This window comes from Pseudorasbora parva, chromosome 15 (genome assembly GCF_024679245.1).
Source record: "Pseudorasbora parva isolate DD20220531a chromosome 15, ASM2467924v1, whole genome shotgun sequence".
NCBI classification, from domain to species: Eukaryota; Metazoa; Chordata; class Actinopteri; order Cypriniformes; family Gobionidae; genus Pseudorasbora; species Pseudorasbora parva.
Genome location: NC_090186.1, coordinates 19,320,934 through 19,338,735, shown reverse-complemented (window position 1 = coordinate 19,338,735; position 17,802 = coordinate 19,320,934). Strand labels below are relative to the sequence as shown.

The window sequence follows — 17,802 nt, the reverse complement described above, 5'->3', positions numbered from 1 at the left end:
CTAACCCGAGCTGGTGTTTACATGTGATTGACTTTCAAAATCATTTTTTGACATGCAGTTTGTCTGCCGCATCAACAATGTCGACGCTGTCCTCTCCAACAGCTGGAATGTGTTAACTGTAGCCACAGCAACTCTTAAAGGCCACCAGGACTAAAACGGTATTATATAAGCTATTTATTTGTTGTTGTTACACGTAACAATCACGTGTAATAATCATCTCAGAAAAAATAAAAATGTTGTCAGTCGCAGTTGAAGTAAAAACTGCCTGGTACAATATACGCTGTCAAGATGAGAGGGTGTAGCCAGGCTATGTCTGTGTCATTATTCCAACCTTACCTTCATACTTTCTTACGAAATAAAAAGTTTACCCCTCAGAAAAATGTACTTTCCTCTCGTCAGCATTATGTGAGCGCGGCGCACGCTCTTTAGTGGTGAAGGCGTGCGCTGTCACATCATGTAAGGATGCACACTCAAAAGTAATAAATTCAAGCTGTGCTGCTTTTGCTGGTTATGTATTGGTTTACTAAAGGTAATTAACATACCGGCGGAAAACAGCACTAGCGTATTCTGAAAGCTTGTAAAGCTAGATTTAAAATGACAATGTAGTTATTATCAGCTATTACGGACACTGAGTTGAGTTGAAAGTGTGCCAACAGACAGAAAGAGCAAGACTGATATTTACTGAATGAAGAACGAAACTCGCAAAATACTTTTAAAAATGACAGTTGAAATAAAAGGCTGCGTGAGCTTAACCAATCAGCATGTTCAGTGCCCTAGTCCCATCCTTGAAAGTTCCTGAACTTTGAGAAAGTACTACCTCGCGAGCAGGGCCATTTGGAGGGGGAAATATTTACCCGGAACTTCATTTAGACCCTGGTTCCTGCTGTCGAAACCCACCGAGTACCACCCCAAAGTTCCTAGTTTCTGGGGAAAGTTCCTGCGGTGGAAACGCGGCTTTAGCAAGCCCAAGCTACAAGCTAATAACAAAACATAGCTAACTACATACCTACAGTATTTAAAGGTACACTAGCTTATTTTTTTTTAAATCAGAGCAGGACATTTCTGCCACAAACAGTATCTGAATATGGGTGATGACATTAAATGAACGATAATGATGGTACTAGAGATAAATCATAACAATGTGACAAAAAGCAAGGATGTAGCATTTTGTGGTAATACTCCTTGTTAGAAAAAGAAGCTTGTTACTGAAGCTGCATTGCTTAAAAGTCAAGCTGAAAAATGTAGATAACAGGGTTACTACTAAAGCAGTGAGGTATAAGAAGCCGTGCTATATTGGCATTTGCAAACCTGTACTGTGTTGGGCAGAAATAGGGGGAAAATCTATACTTCAAAGCAAAATGGACAAAGAACATATTATATATAGCCTATATTAGCTATCATGATTTTGGCCATTGGTCACTGTGCTCTAAAAAAAGGCTAATCACTAATGCAGAGTTTTAAAAAGACATATAGGAGTTATATAATTGTAAATAAAGAAATAATGTAGAAATGTATTAAGGGAGAAGGAGAAGGAGGGAATTGGGTATGGTAGACAAACAGAGAGAAGGATAGTACAGCAACCTTGCTGTCAATCATTAATCTTGCCTTACCATGAAGACATTCATCAAACGGACCAATACTGCTGAATCAGATCCACACACACACACTCACAGCCCTGGAGCGCTCCATCCATCACACACTACATAGACATTTCTGATCTCAATAGGGAATCACCCTGGACACACACTCATCTATTTACAACCCATACACACACAGTCTCATACCTGCTGCATCATGGTCTCCTTGTATTGTTTTTTCTGTGTGACTTTGATTGGCGGGAGTTTGGTTACTGCAGAGATGAGGAAATTCATGAGGATATCCTCACAGTTGGCCAACTGGTCCACCATCGATAGCAGAGACATCGGCAGGTAGTATGTGTACAGGTGATGATAATACCTGTCCAAAATAAATATATAATATATTAAAAAAGATATTTCCCTTTCGGGGAACTCGAGCTGCGTCGAAACGCTGTGAGAACGCCTCTGCGTTAATGCGTCGTGAAGCGCCTGTAGAACCATTCCATCGGAAAAAAGATCGATCGTCGGCGTGATGACGTCATCGACCGGAAGCTATAAAACGTCCGTGAAAACAAACAGGAACTAGCTTCTGTGCCTTCAGTAAGCGATCTGTGTGAACCTGTCTGTCTATTTGGTGTTTTTGTCTGTCTATTGAAAGAGTTTTTCCACCCTTTGTTAAATATTCCATATATTTTACAAAAAAGAGAAAATAAAATAGATAGTGAAATGGCGAGCGAAAGCAGTAACTTTAAGAGGTGTGTTCATCCCTGCCCACGCTACATCACGAGTGGGGATACACACTCTCTTTGTGTTGCCTGCTTGGGAGCGCAGCATGCCCAGGCAGCCCTCGAGGGGGCTGCTTGCGAGCACTGTGAGCGTATGCCACTGAGAACGCTGCGCTCCCGCCGGGCACTCTTCGAGGAGGGTGCCTCGGCTCGTGTTCCCCGCGGCTCTGGTCCCGCTGCTGCCGAGGCAGAGCGGAGGCTGCAGTCGTGGGGTTCACAATTGGATGTTGCGGAGGGGTTTGAGACGGGCGCTGCCTTATCTCTGCCCTCACCCGCTCCATCCAGCGGTTCTTCTCGGGGCTTGGAAGCACGCATTGCGGTTTCTTCCCCCCCGAGAGAGCCGCCGGTGCTCCAACTATCCAGCTCCGAGGAGGTGGACGTTGAGAGCATCGCGACTGAAGATTCGCCACTTCAGTCTCCTGCGAGTGATGAGCTCGTTGAGGTTCTAACGCGAGCCGTGGCCAGATTAAATATTGACTGGCCCGTAGAAAGATCTGAGGCAGGAAAGAGACGTTCTAGTAAATTAGACGAAAGATTCCTGCCCGCTCGCGCTTCAGAACCTCAGCGGCGGGGCCTGCCATTCTTCCATGATTTGCACACCGAGGTGGCAACATCATGGAGGAGACCGGCATCATACCGTGTGTTCAGCCCTCAGACTACGGTCTATAGTAACATCATGGGGCTGAAGCACTACGGTTATGGGGCGATGCCAAAGGTAGAAGAGACGCTTGCGAGCCATCTCTCGCCTTCCTCGGCATCGTCCCTAAAGGCCCCGACTTTGCCCACCAGACCATTGAAAACAACGTCGGCACTGGTGGGCAAAGCGTACTCGGCGGCAGGTCAGGCTGCTGCATGCCTTCACACCATGGCAATTATGCAGGCTTATCAGGCTGACCTGCTCAGGGATCTAGATGGACGCGATGAAGTGGGGGGTGACGTCATAAATGAGCTTAGAACAGCAGCCGATCTAACTCTCCGGGCCACCAAAGAGACGGCCAGATGTGTTGGCCGCTCGATGGCAGCATTGGTGGCTACGGAGAGACATTTATGGCTCAACCCCACCGAAATCAAAGAGAGGGAGAAGAGCTTTCTGCTCGACGCGCCGCTGTCTCCTGGTGGCCTCTTCGGTGACGCAGTACACACTGTCACCGAGAGGTTCCAGGAGTCAAAGAAACAAGCTGCGGCGCTGAAGCAGTTTCTCCCTCTCCGAGTCCAGGTCCCTGGGGCTGCCGCTGACATCAGGCAGCCCAAGCCGAGTACGAGCTCAGCTCACAGGGCACAACAAAAGCAGAGCGTCGCCGCTCGGGCTCCCCCTCAGCGCGGGGACGAGGGGCGGCGCTCTCAGACGAGGCCTTCGAGGGGCAGGGCTGATCTGCGGACAGTCCTGATCGCCAAGAAGGCCTCGTCGAAGCGTTCCTGACGCCAGAAGCGTCAGGACGCTGAGGGTGGTTCCCCCCGTAGGGAAACGGTGTCTACCCCTGCCTACGGTACCCGTTTCCCTGCGGCACCCTCGGGGGGCCGCGCTGCCAACCCCGCCGCAATGCCGGGGCGCAGTCGGTCTCCGCGGGCCACCTGAGGGTGGTCCGCACCCCCTTCGGGGGGTCCCCGAGCAGTCAAGTCAGTCGTTCCCTGCCGGTCCGCCGCTTCAGGGCACTGCATTTGTTGCTCGAAGAACACCAGAGGCCAGCCTCGAGAGGCTGGTTCCCTTAGTAGATTTTCTAGACGAATGGAAACGTCTATCAAATATATCTCATTGGGTCCTGCAGATAGTAGAAAGGGGGTACGCCATTCAATTCAGAAGTCGGCCACCTCCTTTCTGCGGTGTCCTACCTACAGTGGTGGGCCCGGAGCAGGCTCTGGTAATGGCACAGGAAGTAGAGACACTCCTGCAAAAAGGGGCTATAGAGAGGGTTTCCCCTCCCAGCAGGGAGTCTGGCTTTTACAGCCGTTACTTCATCGTGCCGAAGAAGGATGGGGGCTTACGCCCGATATTAGATCTGCGGCTATTGAATCGCTCGGTGGCCAAGCTCAAATTCAAGATGCTTACACTCAGACAGATTGTAGCGCAGGTCAGATCGGAGGATTGGTTTGTCACCATAGACCTCAAAGATGCGTATTTTCATGTCTCCATCCTTCCACATCACAGGAAGTTCCTGAGGTTTGCCTTCGGGGGAGAGGCATACCAATATCGTGTACTTCCCTTCGGTCTAGCACTGTCACCCCGCACGTTCACCAAGTGTGTGGATGCAGCTCTGGCGCCGCTGCGTCTTCAGGGCATCCGCATACTGAACTACATCGACGACTGGCTGATTCTAGCGAATACAGAACAGATGGCGGTTCAGCATCGAGATGCTGTTCTCGCCCATATGTCGAAGCTGGGGTTGAGGCTGAACGCCAAGAAGAGTGTGCTTTCTCCGGCTCAGAGAACCACTTTTCTAGGTGTGAACTGGGACTCGATAATTATGCGGGCGCAATTATCGCCAACACGCATAGCGTCGATCCTGGCAGCCGCCAAAGAACAGAAGCTAGGCCGAGCCGTCACTGTGAAACAGTTCCAGAAACTGTTAGGTCTCATGGCAGCAGCGTCCAACGTGATACCTCTTGGCCTACTGTACATGAGGCCACTGCAGTGGTGGCTCAAAACACAAGGGTTCTCCCCGAGGGGAAATCCGCTCCGCACGATCAAAGTCACGCGGCGATGCCTACGTGCTCTGGTCATGTGGAAAAACCCGGGGTTTTTATCTCAGGGTCCCGTGTTGGGGGCTCATGTTCGTCGCGTAACGCTAACGACAGACGCCTCCCTCACGGGCTGGGGGGCGACCATGAGTGGTCGCTCATCCCAGGGTCTATGGCAGGAACATCAGCGGCACTGGCACATAAATCGGCTAGAGATGCTCGCAGTGTTTCTTGCATTGAAACAGTTCCTGCCCGACCTCAGGGGCCACCACGTACTAGTCAGAACAGACAACACGTCCGTGGTGGCCTATATAAATCACCAGGGGGGTCTGAGGTCTCGTCCGTTGGACAAATTGGCACATCGGATCCTCCTGTGGGCCCAAGGGAAATTGCTGTCAATCAAGGCAGTATATATCCCGGGGGCCCTAAACCAGGAAGCAGACAACCTGTCGAGACAGGGGCCGAGGCCCGGGGAATGGAGACTCCACCCAGAGGTGGTGGAGCTCCTATGGAAGGTTTATGGGAAAGCAGAGATAGACCTGTTCGCTTCGGCGGAGAACTCTCACTGCCCGCGGTGGTTTTCTCTGACCCATCCGGCTCCGCTGGGGCTGGATGCCATGGTACAGGAGTGGCCGAGGCTGCCTCTGTACGCCTTCCCCCCGATTGTTCTGCTTCCAGGAGTTCTGGAGAGGGTACGCCGGGACGGGGCCCAGGTACTCCTAGTGGCCCCGAACTGGCCGACCCGAGTATGGTTTTCGGACCTGATATCTCTCCTGGAAGGCTCTCCGATGGAGATTCCGACCAGGAGGGATCTACTCTCTCAGGCGGGCGGGAGATTCCTGCACCCACGCCCGGAGATGTGGAAACTGTGGGCCTGGCCTCTGAGGGGGCTAGGCTCATAGAGGAGGGTCTCTCGGCCGAGGTCGTAGAGACCATCCTACACTCCAGAGCTCCGTCCACGAGGAAGCTGTACGCTTTGAAATGGAGACTTTTCTCAGCTTGGTGCAGAGAACGCCAGTGGGATCCAGTTAACTGCCCGGTTGGTACAGTGCTGGAGTTCCTGCAGGAAAGGTTCTCTGCAGGGTTGACCCCCTCCACACTTAAGGTGTACGTGGCGGCCTTGGGCGCTGTCCACGTCCCTTGCAGTGGAGTGTCTTTGGGAAGACACCCTCTAATTACACGCTTCCTTCGTGGCACATTAAGGTTGAGGCCAGTTATGCACTCGAGGGTCCCGGCATGGGACTTGGCCATTGTTTTGAGGGGCTTGTCCGGACCTCCGTTCGAACCTTTGGAGGAGGTTTCGGATAAGTTCCTCACCCTGAAAACTATCTTCCTTTTGGCCATTTCATCTCTTAAAAGGATAGGAGATATTCAGTCCCTGTCAGTAGGGCCCTCATGTCTAGAGTTCGCGCCTGGGATGGTGAAAGCATTTCTACATCCCAGGCCGGGTTATGTCCCCAAGGTTCCTACGAGCCCACGGGGCCCCATCACTCTACAAGCCTTCTGTCCTCCTCCATTCTTGACGTCAGACCAGGAAAGATTAAATCTGCTGTGTCCGGTGAGGGCACTGGATACTTATGTCCACAGAGCTGCCCTGTGGAGAAAAACTGAACAATTGTTTGTTTGCTTCGGACCCCCTAAGAAGGGGGCTCCTGTATCCAAGCAGAGGATGAGCAAGTGGGTGGCCGAGGCCATTTCACTTGCTTATGAAGCTGCCGGGCAGCCATCTCCTTTGGCTGTCCGGGCACATTCTACCAGGGGTATGGCTGCTTCTAAAGCACTTTTGTCGGGGGCTTCCCTCCATGATATATGTAACGCGGCCGGATGGTCGTCTCCTTCTACCTTCGTCAGGTTCTACGAGCTAGACCTGGCATCTACAGTAGGGGCACAGGTTCTCTCGTAACCGTGTGCGCTTCGGTTTCACACATACGAGACACTTGGTCCTATGGCGATGTGGGTATAAGCGTTCTCACAGCGTTTCGACGCAGCTCGAGTTCCCCGAAAGGGAACGTCTCAGGTTACGTATGTAACCCTAGTTCCCTGAGGGAACGAGACGCTGCGTCGCTCTGCCATACTCCCGGCGTGTCCGTGATCACTTACTTCAGGCTTTATCAGAAGTTAGTTCCTGTTTGTTTTCACGGACGTTTTATAGCTTCCGGTCGATGACGTCATCACGCCGACGATCGATCTTTTTTCCGATGGAATGGTTCTACAGGCGCTTCACGACGCATTAACGCAGAGGCGTTCTCACAGCGTTTCGATGCAGCGTCTCGTTCCCTCAGGGAACTAGGGTTACATACGTAACCTGAGACGTTAGTTGTATGAAAAACACCCTAAATTGGACATTACAGGCCCTTAATATGTTACATCTGACCAAATTACAATTATTTGAATCTTATATTGACAGTCATAGTATTTTAAATGTTCATAACCAAAACATTTGGGTTCCCATTGACTTCCAATGTATTTTTTTGCCCATACAGTGGAAAGTCAATGGGAATTGAAACTGTTTAGTTACCAACATTCTTCAAAATGTCTTTTTATGTCCCACAGAATAAATAAATACTATCCCTTTAGCAATCTTATAATTATTTTTCATATACTCTTTTAGGAGAAACATCTGTGACAAAATAAATTAGTGCCCCATTAAGAGCAACCTATGAGCAATAAAATGTCCTTCTGGGTGGGACTGTACGAGGCCACCCCGCAGTGAGAACCTCAAAAAGACAGATGTTTTAATTTCTATGAGTGACACCTACTCTCTCTCCCACCGTTCTTATTAAACCGAATCTCCTATCCTGCCTGCAGACGTCTTTTCTGTCATTCTCTTTCCTTCCCTCTCTTTTTTCTTCTTCTCTTTGAGAGACAGCCGTCAGAACGTTCCTCTCAGCCCTGCAGGTGGCTTATCTCTCTTCACACGTTTATTTATGTCTTTTTCTACTGCACACTTTAAGCTGGGGTCACTTTGCAGGTGGTGTGTCAGCTCGCTGACCAGTAGCAAAGCGGTTAATCTGTGTGTCGGCTGTGTGATGTGTCAGTCTGAAGGTCTGTGTGTGTGTGTGTGTGTTGTGAGTGATGAGTTCAGAGACCTTCAGCTAAAACAAACTGTGAACTCCATCTCACCTGTGCCATTTATCGTTAAAATATGGCCAGTGAAGCTGTCAGACTGAACATTTATTACCTGCTTTAATATCACCCTGTCTCTGAGCGATCTCTATCTCAGCAGGTCTCGCATTCAGCTTTTACAAGCGTCTGACACTGACCTCATACCAGCCTCTTGTCCAAATTCAGTGAGAACCCACAACAGTGCTTCACGATTCAACAAGATGTGAATCCCTATTATGTTGCTAGGGTGTTGTGGTCACTACAAGTTCTCTGCCATAGCTAAGGTGCTCTGAGTGTTTTAGACTGTTGCTAGGGTGTTGAGTATGGTTACTGCAGTGTTTCTTTGTGATTGCTAAGGTGCTTTGAGTGTTTTTAGAGTTGCTGTGCTGTTGCGAGGGTGTTGTGTATGGTTACTACAGTATTTCTGTACGATTGCTAAGGTGCTCTAAGTGTTTTTAGACTGTTACTATGGATGGTGTCCTGGATGATCTGAAAGTTTTAGAGTGTTGTTGTTGCTATAGGGCGTTGTGTTTTTATACTGTTGATATGCTGTTGTGGATAATTATTACAGTGATTCTGTGCGATTGCTAAGGTGCTCTTGGTGTTTTTAGGCTGTTGCTAAGGTGTTGAGTTTACACAAGTGTTTCTATGCGATTTTTAAGGTGCTCTGAGTATTTTACACTGTTGCTATGCTGTTGCTAGGGTGTTGTGGATTGTTGCTACAGTGTTTCTATGCGATTGCTAAGGTTCTTTTGGTGTTTTTAGACTTCTGGTATGCTGTTGCTAAGGTGTTGTGTTTGCTACAGTTTTTCTAAATGATTGATGATGAAGGTGCTGTAAAAGTGCGTCCCAATTCACATACTTATACTGTTGCTAGAGTGATGTGGATGGTATCCAAGGTGTTTCTGTGTGGTTGCTAAGGTGCTCTATGTGTTTTTAGAGTGTTGCCTTTCGGTTGCTAGGGTGTGGTGGATAGTTGCTGCAGTGTTTCTAAGCGAATACAAAGGTACTCTGAGTGTTTTTTTTAGATTCTTGCCTTTCTGCTATTAAGTTGTTGTAGGTGGTTACTACAGCGTTTCTGTATGGATTTGTTGTTTAATGAATACAGTTTATTTATGGTATAGTTGAAAACGGTTCTTTTTTAAAGAAAAAAAATTGGGTATTTCTGCTGTAATTATAACAAAGCTGCTTGTTTTCCTTCTTTCTATTAATAGAAACTGGGAGTGTTGATATATAAATTAACCACAAGTAATTTTGTAATTCCAAAAACAATGTTTCTTATACCAAATTATATATATCTTCCATATTCTTTATTCTCTAGTGATGTCTAGTCTTTTAGGTCCTAAAAAAGACTAAAAGACTAGACATCACTAGAGAGAGGTAACTAAATATTTATGTGCTAGATATTTGAGAAACGACTTTTCTCAATCTAGCTGTATGTGTAGCTTGATGATTATTGGTATATAACTTGTATTTCAGAGTAAAATTTAAGAAGCTAAAGAAACAAATCTTTCAAAATTATTATTATCAGGCTATTATATAAAAGCTTTTTGTGGTTTCTTTAAAGGGAATTCAGTCTTCAAGACTCTGAATGATGGTCCAGCTACAATTCTTTTTATAAATTCAATTTCATAAGTGCACGTCACAGGTTCAGAGGCATGTGTTAACGGCACGTGTGACTGTTTGGACATTTTTCCTTCTACATATAGCTCGCTGAGAAGTGAGGTGCCATTACACATGAAAAGGAGGATGAATATATAATAAGAGAATAGATCAACACTTTCTTCATGGTCAGGACCTTCTGTGACTGGGGGATTGTCAAGCTCGAAAAACACATGTATCATAACATACCATTAGGCCTGCACTACATATTTCAAGCCTTCGGAAGTCATATGGTACTGTAGCTTTTTTTACATGCTTTCCAAAAGTTTCTCATCCACACTGAATGATCTCATCCCTCAGTAAACGGCAAATTCAACTAACTGGTCTATGCGTAAACCTCATAAAAGCTCACTGAGATGATACAGACATAAAGTTATCACACATTTTTTCTGGCAGGATCATTTTATTTAGTAAAATATCACACCATTCACTGATGCATCCAGGTCGCACTTGGTCAACCATTATGTTTGGTCTAAAACACAAATGCATTTTGTTTTCATGCTTTCCCAAAGGTCAGCACATGTGAGTACATTTCTGTCATCCTTGCAGGACTGAGATATGAAGTGTGCAAAGTCACATATTTTAGAAACTGTGTGAAAGTGAATAGCACAACCGGCACAATAGTGATATAAACATGCATGGCTATCTATTGGTACAATATGATACAATATGAACATGCGTCATCGGTTTCAAATACCTCCATCTTCACAGTCCACACTACGACGTGAAGACAGCGTTTTTTAAATGTATCTGCTTTGGAGAGCGTTTTCAAAAAGCTAAGTTTTTTGTTGACTTAAAATGTGGTCTCAGAGTAGACAGAAGGCCAAAATGGAGAGAAAAATATGCATTTTCAATTAACATGCACTAAAAAAAATTAAAAAAACATTGTCCAATTTACATAATATTATTATTTGCGATCTATGCAACAATATTGTGTTTCTCCTCAAAACGTGATTTCTTTGCCTTCGATTAATGTCATTCTCTTAAATGTGCAATCTACTAGATTACATTATTTGGGATTAATGTAAACCAATCAAGAACTCGAACATGATTTTTTTGCTGAAACTGTATTTCCCAGCATGCTTTGGTTGGGACTTGATGAGAAGAGTAAAATTGTTGAACTTAAGTGATGTTTTATGTGTTTTTTTGGGCAAAATTATAAGGGGGAGACTTTAGATTGTTTAATAGTGTTTAATGTTTAATTATGTTGGAATAATTAAAACCATTTAAATTATACTGGGTTACCATAGTGGAGAAGAGCGGAGCGATTGCTTAGACTGTCGACTGAGAACGTACGTCATTAAAGAGCATTTCATACATAGCACTTGACATCGCCGACGTTGCCTGCTTTCTTCTCGACAGGTAATATTAATTCAGCCTATTTGTGTATATTGGAAGTTTTATTGTTGCTTGGCTAATTATATCATGGTGTGCTGGGAATAACACTAGAACGACAGGATAGTTTTCTTCGCGTCAATGATGAAAAAGTATTGTTTACCTTATAACATAAATCCGTGGTCTATGACGGATAACATGAGATTAATATTTTAATTGCATTATAATTTGTTTGCCTTACGCTAGTGATGTCGTACAATATACAGAATAATGATAGCACTGATAAAAGTTTACTAAGATTAACTTGCATTCGTCTGGGAACCTGATAGCTGATGTTAGCAATGAAATGCAAAAAAATAACGAAAACGTAAAACTATTATTCATTTTACATAGATTAATTTGATCATAGATCATTTGACAAATTAAATAACTGCAAATTATAATAGTTTTCAAAAGTAACCTTATCACTTGAAGCAACATTCACCGAAGAGGTCGAACTGGAAGCCATGACTAAATCGGCCACCGTAGGAGTTGAAACGAAATCGAAATTGAGAGGAACAGAAACTATTATTCACTGGATGGTCATATACCTTTTCACCACTAGATGGGGGAAAATATCACACAGTGTAGCTTTAAGTCAAACCCGGCTCTATCTTTACCAATAGATGAATATGCAAGTTACTGTTTTGGTTATTGTGTATGTAATGCCCTGTGAAGAAGATAAGCAAGAAAGCAGATTAAAAAAGGATTTTGCTTATTTTTGTAAAGGATTAGTAAACTCAGCTAATCAGGTTGTATTAGCTATGGCAAACTGACTCCGGATATTTTCAGATGACACACACTTTAATCCACAGCTGTGCTTGGGTCTCAGAGACAACTGGAACAAATAACATTTCATTGCAATATTTTTATTTTTATAAATGTATTTCTTTCTTTTATTCCGTCCTCCCTTGCAACACTGACCAACATAACTATTGATTAGCCCTTGAAATCATACGATTTTATTTTATGTGGATATATTCATACATTCATTATTCATCCATTTAATAAGCAGAGGGATTCACAAACAATTTGAAATTTCTGTGCTGCTGCCATTAACGGGTAAAGTGCAAAAACCATACGTGAATGTTGGAGATGGTAAAACGGTGGCTTTACTGCAATTGTACTGTTTGAAAGTATTTAATTTAAAATCAATAATACTGTTAAATTCAACCACTTCCCAAGCACTTTTTAAGCAATCACAGCCGGTGCTTATCAATGGTGGGGAAGCTACTTGGAATAAAAAAAGATCGTAAATTCACCTAATGAAAATAATAATAGTAGTAGTAATAATAATAATAATAATAATAATAATAATAATAATAATAATAATAATAATAATAATAATAACAACATTTGCTTCACAGTAAACTTAATCTTCTAAAATATTTGTACATTTTAATTTTCTAAAAGGGATTCCCTTCTGCTGAGTGTCTTCTTTAAAAAGAAACAAAGCTACAGCCATTTACTATAAGTTCAGATCTATGTTTTACAAAGGGAGAGAATAATAACAACTTTAAACCCAACTACATTATATAGTAAATGTTGCAAAATAGAACAGAAACAATTACATCTTTAGGTCAGTTTTGTCTGTGTTGGATTGTGTTCTCTAGAGATTACCTGTGGTAGAACGCAGCTCCTGTGAGCACCATGGAGTATTCGTTGGTCCATTTAGAAGTATAACCCCACCTCCCCTTCCCATTGTCCCAGTAATGGCTGCGTGCTGGGTAGCCTACAATCCGATCCGGAAAACTTTGCCATACAATGAAGGCAAAATCCGCCTGCAAACAGAGAAGACAAAAGTGCAAAATTTAGTTCAGTTCTGAAATAATATAAAGTAAATAAAGAAGTTTCATTTTTAGTTGAACTATTCCTTTAAGACATAGTGTTCCTTTCCATTATCTCTTCAGACTTAAGATAAAACCAAAGTGAACACATTGCTTAAGAAACTCATCAGAGGAGATTAAAGAAGTAGAATTAACAAAAGCAACATTAGCTCTCTTGATAGTCTGTTAAAAGAACTGACATGGGCTCACTTCCAGTGAGATAAATGATCAAACGAGCCAATGAGAGTTAAAAGAGAACAACCCTTTTTTTAACTCAGCTCTTTATTTATAGCCTAGGATTTTCGAATGCCTTCAGACATGCTTCAACGTCAACACAACTGACTTGTCTGCATGCAGGGGATGAGAGCCGTTCTTGCTCTGTCAAAGTCAGTGTGCGCACATATTAAAAAATGAACCCTCAAATCAGAGGAAAAGGTTTCAAACGTCCCCCTTAATGTTACATTAGATTAATCGCTGCGTTGGTCCTGGACTCTGAGCCAGATTTATGACATCATGCAAATAACGTGGCCTTAAGGAATTACGGCTTTAAGGCACATCATTCCAGCAAAGCATTGTGGGTGACACACAGAAATGTTCTGCATTCATTATGTGCACCAGACCTTGATTATGGATCTGAGCGAGTGGGAAAGATGAATGGCAAGTGGAATCATGGCTGCTTGGTCCAAGAAGAACGACACTCTATTATCATGACTGTCAATAATCGTCTAAAACAATTTTTTGTGTGAAATTTTTGCCAAAAACTTAGGGCAAAAAAGGTCAATACTTAAGTGATACATTAAGGATCACTCACACAGGTCACTTTCTAACCAAACCATACATGATGTGGGGGAAACAAGTTAAGAGTTACAAATTGTGGACCCACTTCATATTAGAGTTAGTTCACCTAAAAATGAAATTTATGTCATTAATGACTAATGTTGTTCCACACCCGTAAGAACACAGTTTCGGAATACAGTTTAAGATATTTTATATTTAGTCTGAGAGATTCTGTCTCTCCAATGAAAGTGTATGCACAGTATACTCTCCCTTTCCAGAAGGACCAGAAAGCTAATAAAAACATCATCAAAATAGTCCATATGTGACATCAGTTAGTTAATTAGAATCTCTCGAAGCATCGAAAATACATTTTGGTCCCAAAAAAACAAAAACTACGACTTTATTCAGCATTGTCTTCTCTTCTGGGTTTGTTTTCAATCCTCAAACAAAGATTCGAACGGTCATGAGTCAGTGTATCACTTCATGATTCGGATCGTCAGTGTCACGTGATTTCAGCAGTTTGGCAGTTTGACACACGATCCGAATCATGAATCAATCCACTGATTCATAACCATTCTAATCTTTATTTGAGGATTGAAAACAAACATGGAAGAGAAGACAATGCTGAATAGAGTCGTGGTTTTTGTTATTTTGGGACCAAATGTATTTTCAATGCTTCAAGAGATTCCAACTAACCCACAGATGTCACATATGGACTACTTTGATGATGTTTTTATTAGGGGTGTCAACAATAATCGATTCGGCGATGCATCGCGATGCGGGGCATGAACGATTCAGCATCGATGCGGCAAAGTGCCATAATCGATTATGTGCAATTCCCCTTTATTCCACAAGGTGGCAATGTCTGATACCCAATGATGAAGTGACGTTTCACTCATAGTTACCTCTGACAGAAAACGAAACAATAATTATAATCTGCAAAATTTGAAATGGGTTAGTGATTTACTTCAGAGAGCAAGTACTAAACACAATCATATGTTAGTGTCACTGTCTCTTGATGATGGATGTGGTCAAGAAGCTGTCAGTGATCAAAATATTGATTTTGAAAACATTGAAAATGAGTTTGGAGAATATGCTGGAGATCGCGAATATGAGTCTCTAGAAAAACGAGCTCTGACGAGGACAGATGATGATGGTATTAAACATCTGCTCAAACTGAATCCTTCCAAGCTCCAAAAGGTAACGAAATAGGTTTTATTTTATCCTTCTGTAGCTGTTACTCTAAAATCAGGAGTTTTATATATTATCACGACAGGTAGAGGTCTATCCATGTTAAATATAGATCTGGGTCGCTAACGACTTGAATATGTAAGAATGTTTGGTGAAACAGTCATGCATTTAAGGGGTAATTGCATTTTTTTTTTTTTTTTTATTTAATTACATTTTATTTTATTTAATAACTTTTATGTCAAAGATACAGGAGACACATAGCAGCCAATACAATCTGTTGTTTAATATCTGCTTGTATTGCCTCATGACTGATGAAAAATTTGCTTTGTGTGCAGTAGAATTTTGATGCATCACAATGCATCGTAGAATCGAATTGAATCGAATCGTTACCTGGTGAATCGTAATCGAATCGAATCGTGAAGGCAGTGCCAATGCACACCCCTAGTTTTTATTACCTTTCTGGTCCTTCTGGAAAGGGACAGTATACTGTGCATACGTTTTCAATGGAGAGACAGAATCTCTCTCACTAAATATAAAATATCTTAAACTGTGTTCTGAAGATGAACAGAAGTCTTACGATGTGGAATGACATAGGGTGAGTCATTAATGACATAAATTGCACTTTTGGGTGAACTAACCCTTTAACTACCATGTGCTAACATATTAATGAATAGTTTGATACAATGCACTTATTGTGTACATACATGTTTTTAAATTGTACTTACATACCTGCATGTTATTACATCTGTAATTAATTTCTAAAATTAAATTCAGATCTAATAATTGCCTAACCGTCACGGCATGATGGCCAGAGGAGAACTGGCACTCTGACTGAGTCTGGTTTCTCTCAAGGTTTTTTTCTCCATTATGCCACCGGATGGAGTTTTGGTTCCTTGCCACTGTTGGCTTGCTTAGCTGGCGACACTTCATTTTCAACTAAATATTCAAATAATTGTTTAACTATATATTACTGTTCTGCCTGCATTGTCACTATATGATAACTGAAATGAGCTGGATAACATCACCGTTTTCTCCAGAGCGGCTGCCGAATCAAATTCTGTTGCATTATTTTGTGAACACTGTGAAGCTGCTTTGAAACAATCGCATTGTAAAAATATAACTTGAATTGACTTACACTGTTGACACTTGCCTTACACCTATCTCTTCCCATACCACTCACCCTGTCCCAAACTTTACCCGTATCCCACCTCAATATGGTCAAAAGGGGTTTGCAATACAAAATGAATCGTTTTTTTCCCTGCATGTCATGTGCGAGGCTCCGTAGATTTCTGTTGGTAAATGTGGCAAATTTGTGAACCCGAAGCAAAATCTCTCACACTAAATTCCCAAATGCATGTTTTCCTATTGAAATTATTTGATTTTGCCTGAGCAGCAATAAATGTGATTGCAACGCTAGGCAGTTTGCGGCCTCTAAAATGTGATGGGGCGTTGTGGTAAAATGCTGAATTTACAATGATATGTAAGAATAAAATACTGTCTACAATACCAGCTGGTGACATGATGCAACAAAACTTGAATGGTTAGTCTCCACAGCTGCATCTAAATTTGCATACTTATATATAAAATTATGTATTTTGCAGGGTTTAGAAGGTACATAAACATAGCAAAATTGGAACATGTTGTACTTTTTAGACTACAAAACTAGCATTCTAAGCTAAATTAATGATTTAATTGAAGTCGTGATGAAACAGAAGGTGGAACGGATCTTTTCTTCCATATTGTGACGTACAGCCAAGTGAAACACAAATACATAAATAAATAAATAAATAAATAAATAAATAAATAAATAAATAAATAAATAAATAAATAAATAAATAAATAAATAAATATTTTTTTTTAAAATAAATTATAATTAATTAATTAGGTTGGGGGATGGTTCAATCCATCGGTTGTTGATTGGATGGAGTCAGATCCGAATGTTTGTAATCAAATGTATGAAAGGGGTGGAGTGAATGATTAGGAGTAAGTCACATTGAATTTGTGGCTCAGATAAAAATTTAAAATTAAAAAATTAAAAAACACTGCCCAAACATGTCCCAGAGGCAAAATTGGGGATTCTGCACCTGCCAAGTAACTTCCATTGAGATGAATGGGAATGCTAACATCCGTGGCAAGCGTACATTCATACAGTCAGATGTGCAATAAAGACAAAATGGGAATACACAATAGATGAAGACACGAATTTACCTGAGGAAATATGCACAAAAACTAGATTAATGCTGTAATTTATATTACCCTGTCATCGTACTAAAACAATTATTACCCTTTCTGGTCAATTCTTCAGGCCATTAACTGCAGCACAGACATCATAACCCATGGGTTCTGCTGTGCCGCTGTTATGCCACACATGTACCTACAGTCTAATGATGCTTGCCGCACAAGAAAAACTCAACCCTTATATTACATTTCCCATTTTAATAAGCCAGTTAATGAGTCGAAACAATGCAATTATCAATTCTGTGGAGCCATAGTGCTGCACAGTCTTAAAAAAATGAAACTGCTACTGCTACTAAATATGCCATATTCTCACATTCTCAGCACTTTTCAATTAAAACCCTCTCAAATGCTCAAAGGGCAATTACTGGGGCAGATTACTGTGAGAAATGAGTAGAAGCTTCTCTCCAAATGTTGCTGGATTTGTTTAAAGCCACAAGAGCTCCCTCACTGAAACCGAGACTCATTAAACTTTTGTAATACGGGTTCTGTAATCTTGTACCGCTATAAAAGTTAAGTGGATATTCTGGCCAGGCAGAGGTAAAGATGTACTAGCTGCAGTTAATAAAACATCAGTATGATGAATTATGAATA

The 17,802-nt window shown here is 42.4% G+C and overlaps 1 protein-coding gene across 1 annotated transcript in view; it reads right to left on the bottom strand.

Moving 5' to 3' along the window:
- The window catches only part of LOC137041243 (exostosin-1), a 448,506-nt gene that overhangs the window by 2,218 nt on the left and 428,486 nt on the right, over positions 1-17,802 (bottom strand). Inside the window, exons 10-11 of the mRNA XM_067417291.1 lie at positions 12,800-12,960; positions 1,785-1,956 (exon numbers count right to left, since the gene is read on the bottom strand). Of these exons, the coding sequence (XP_067273392.1) occupies positions 1,785-1,956; positions 12,800-12,960 (333 nt within the window). The remainder of the gene's footprint in view (positions 1-1,784; positions 1,957-12,799; positions 12,961-17,802) is intronic.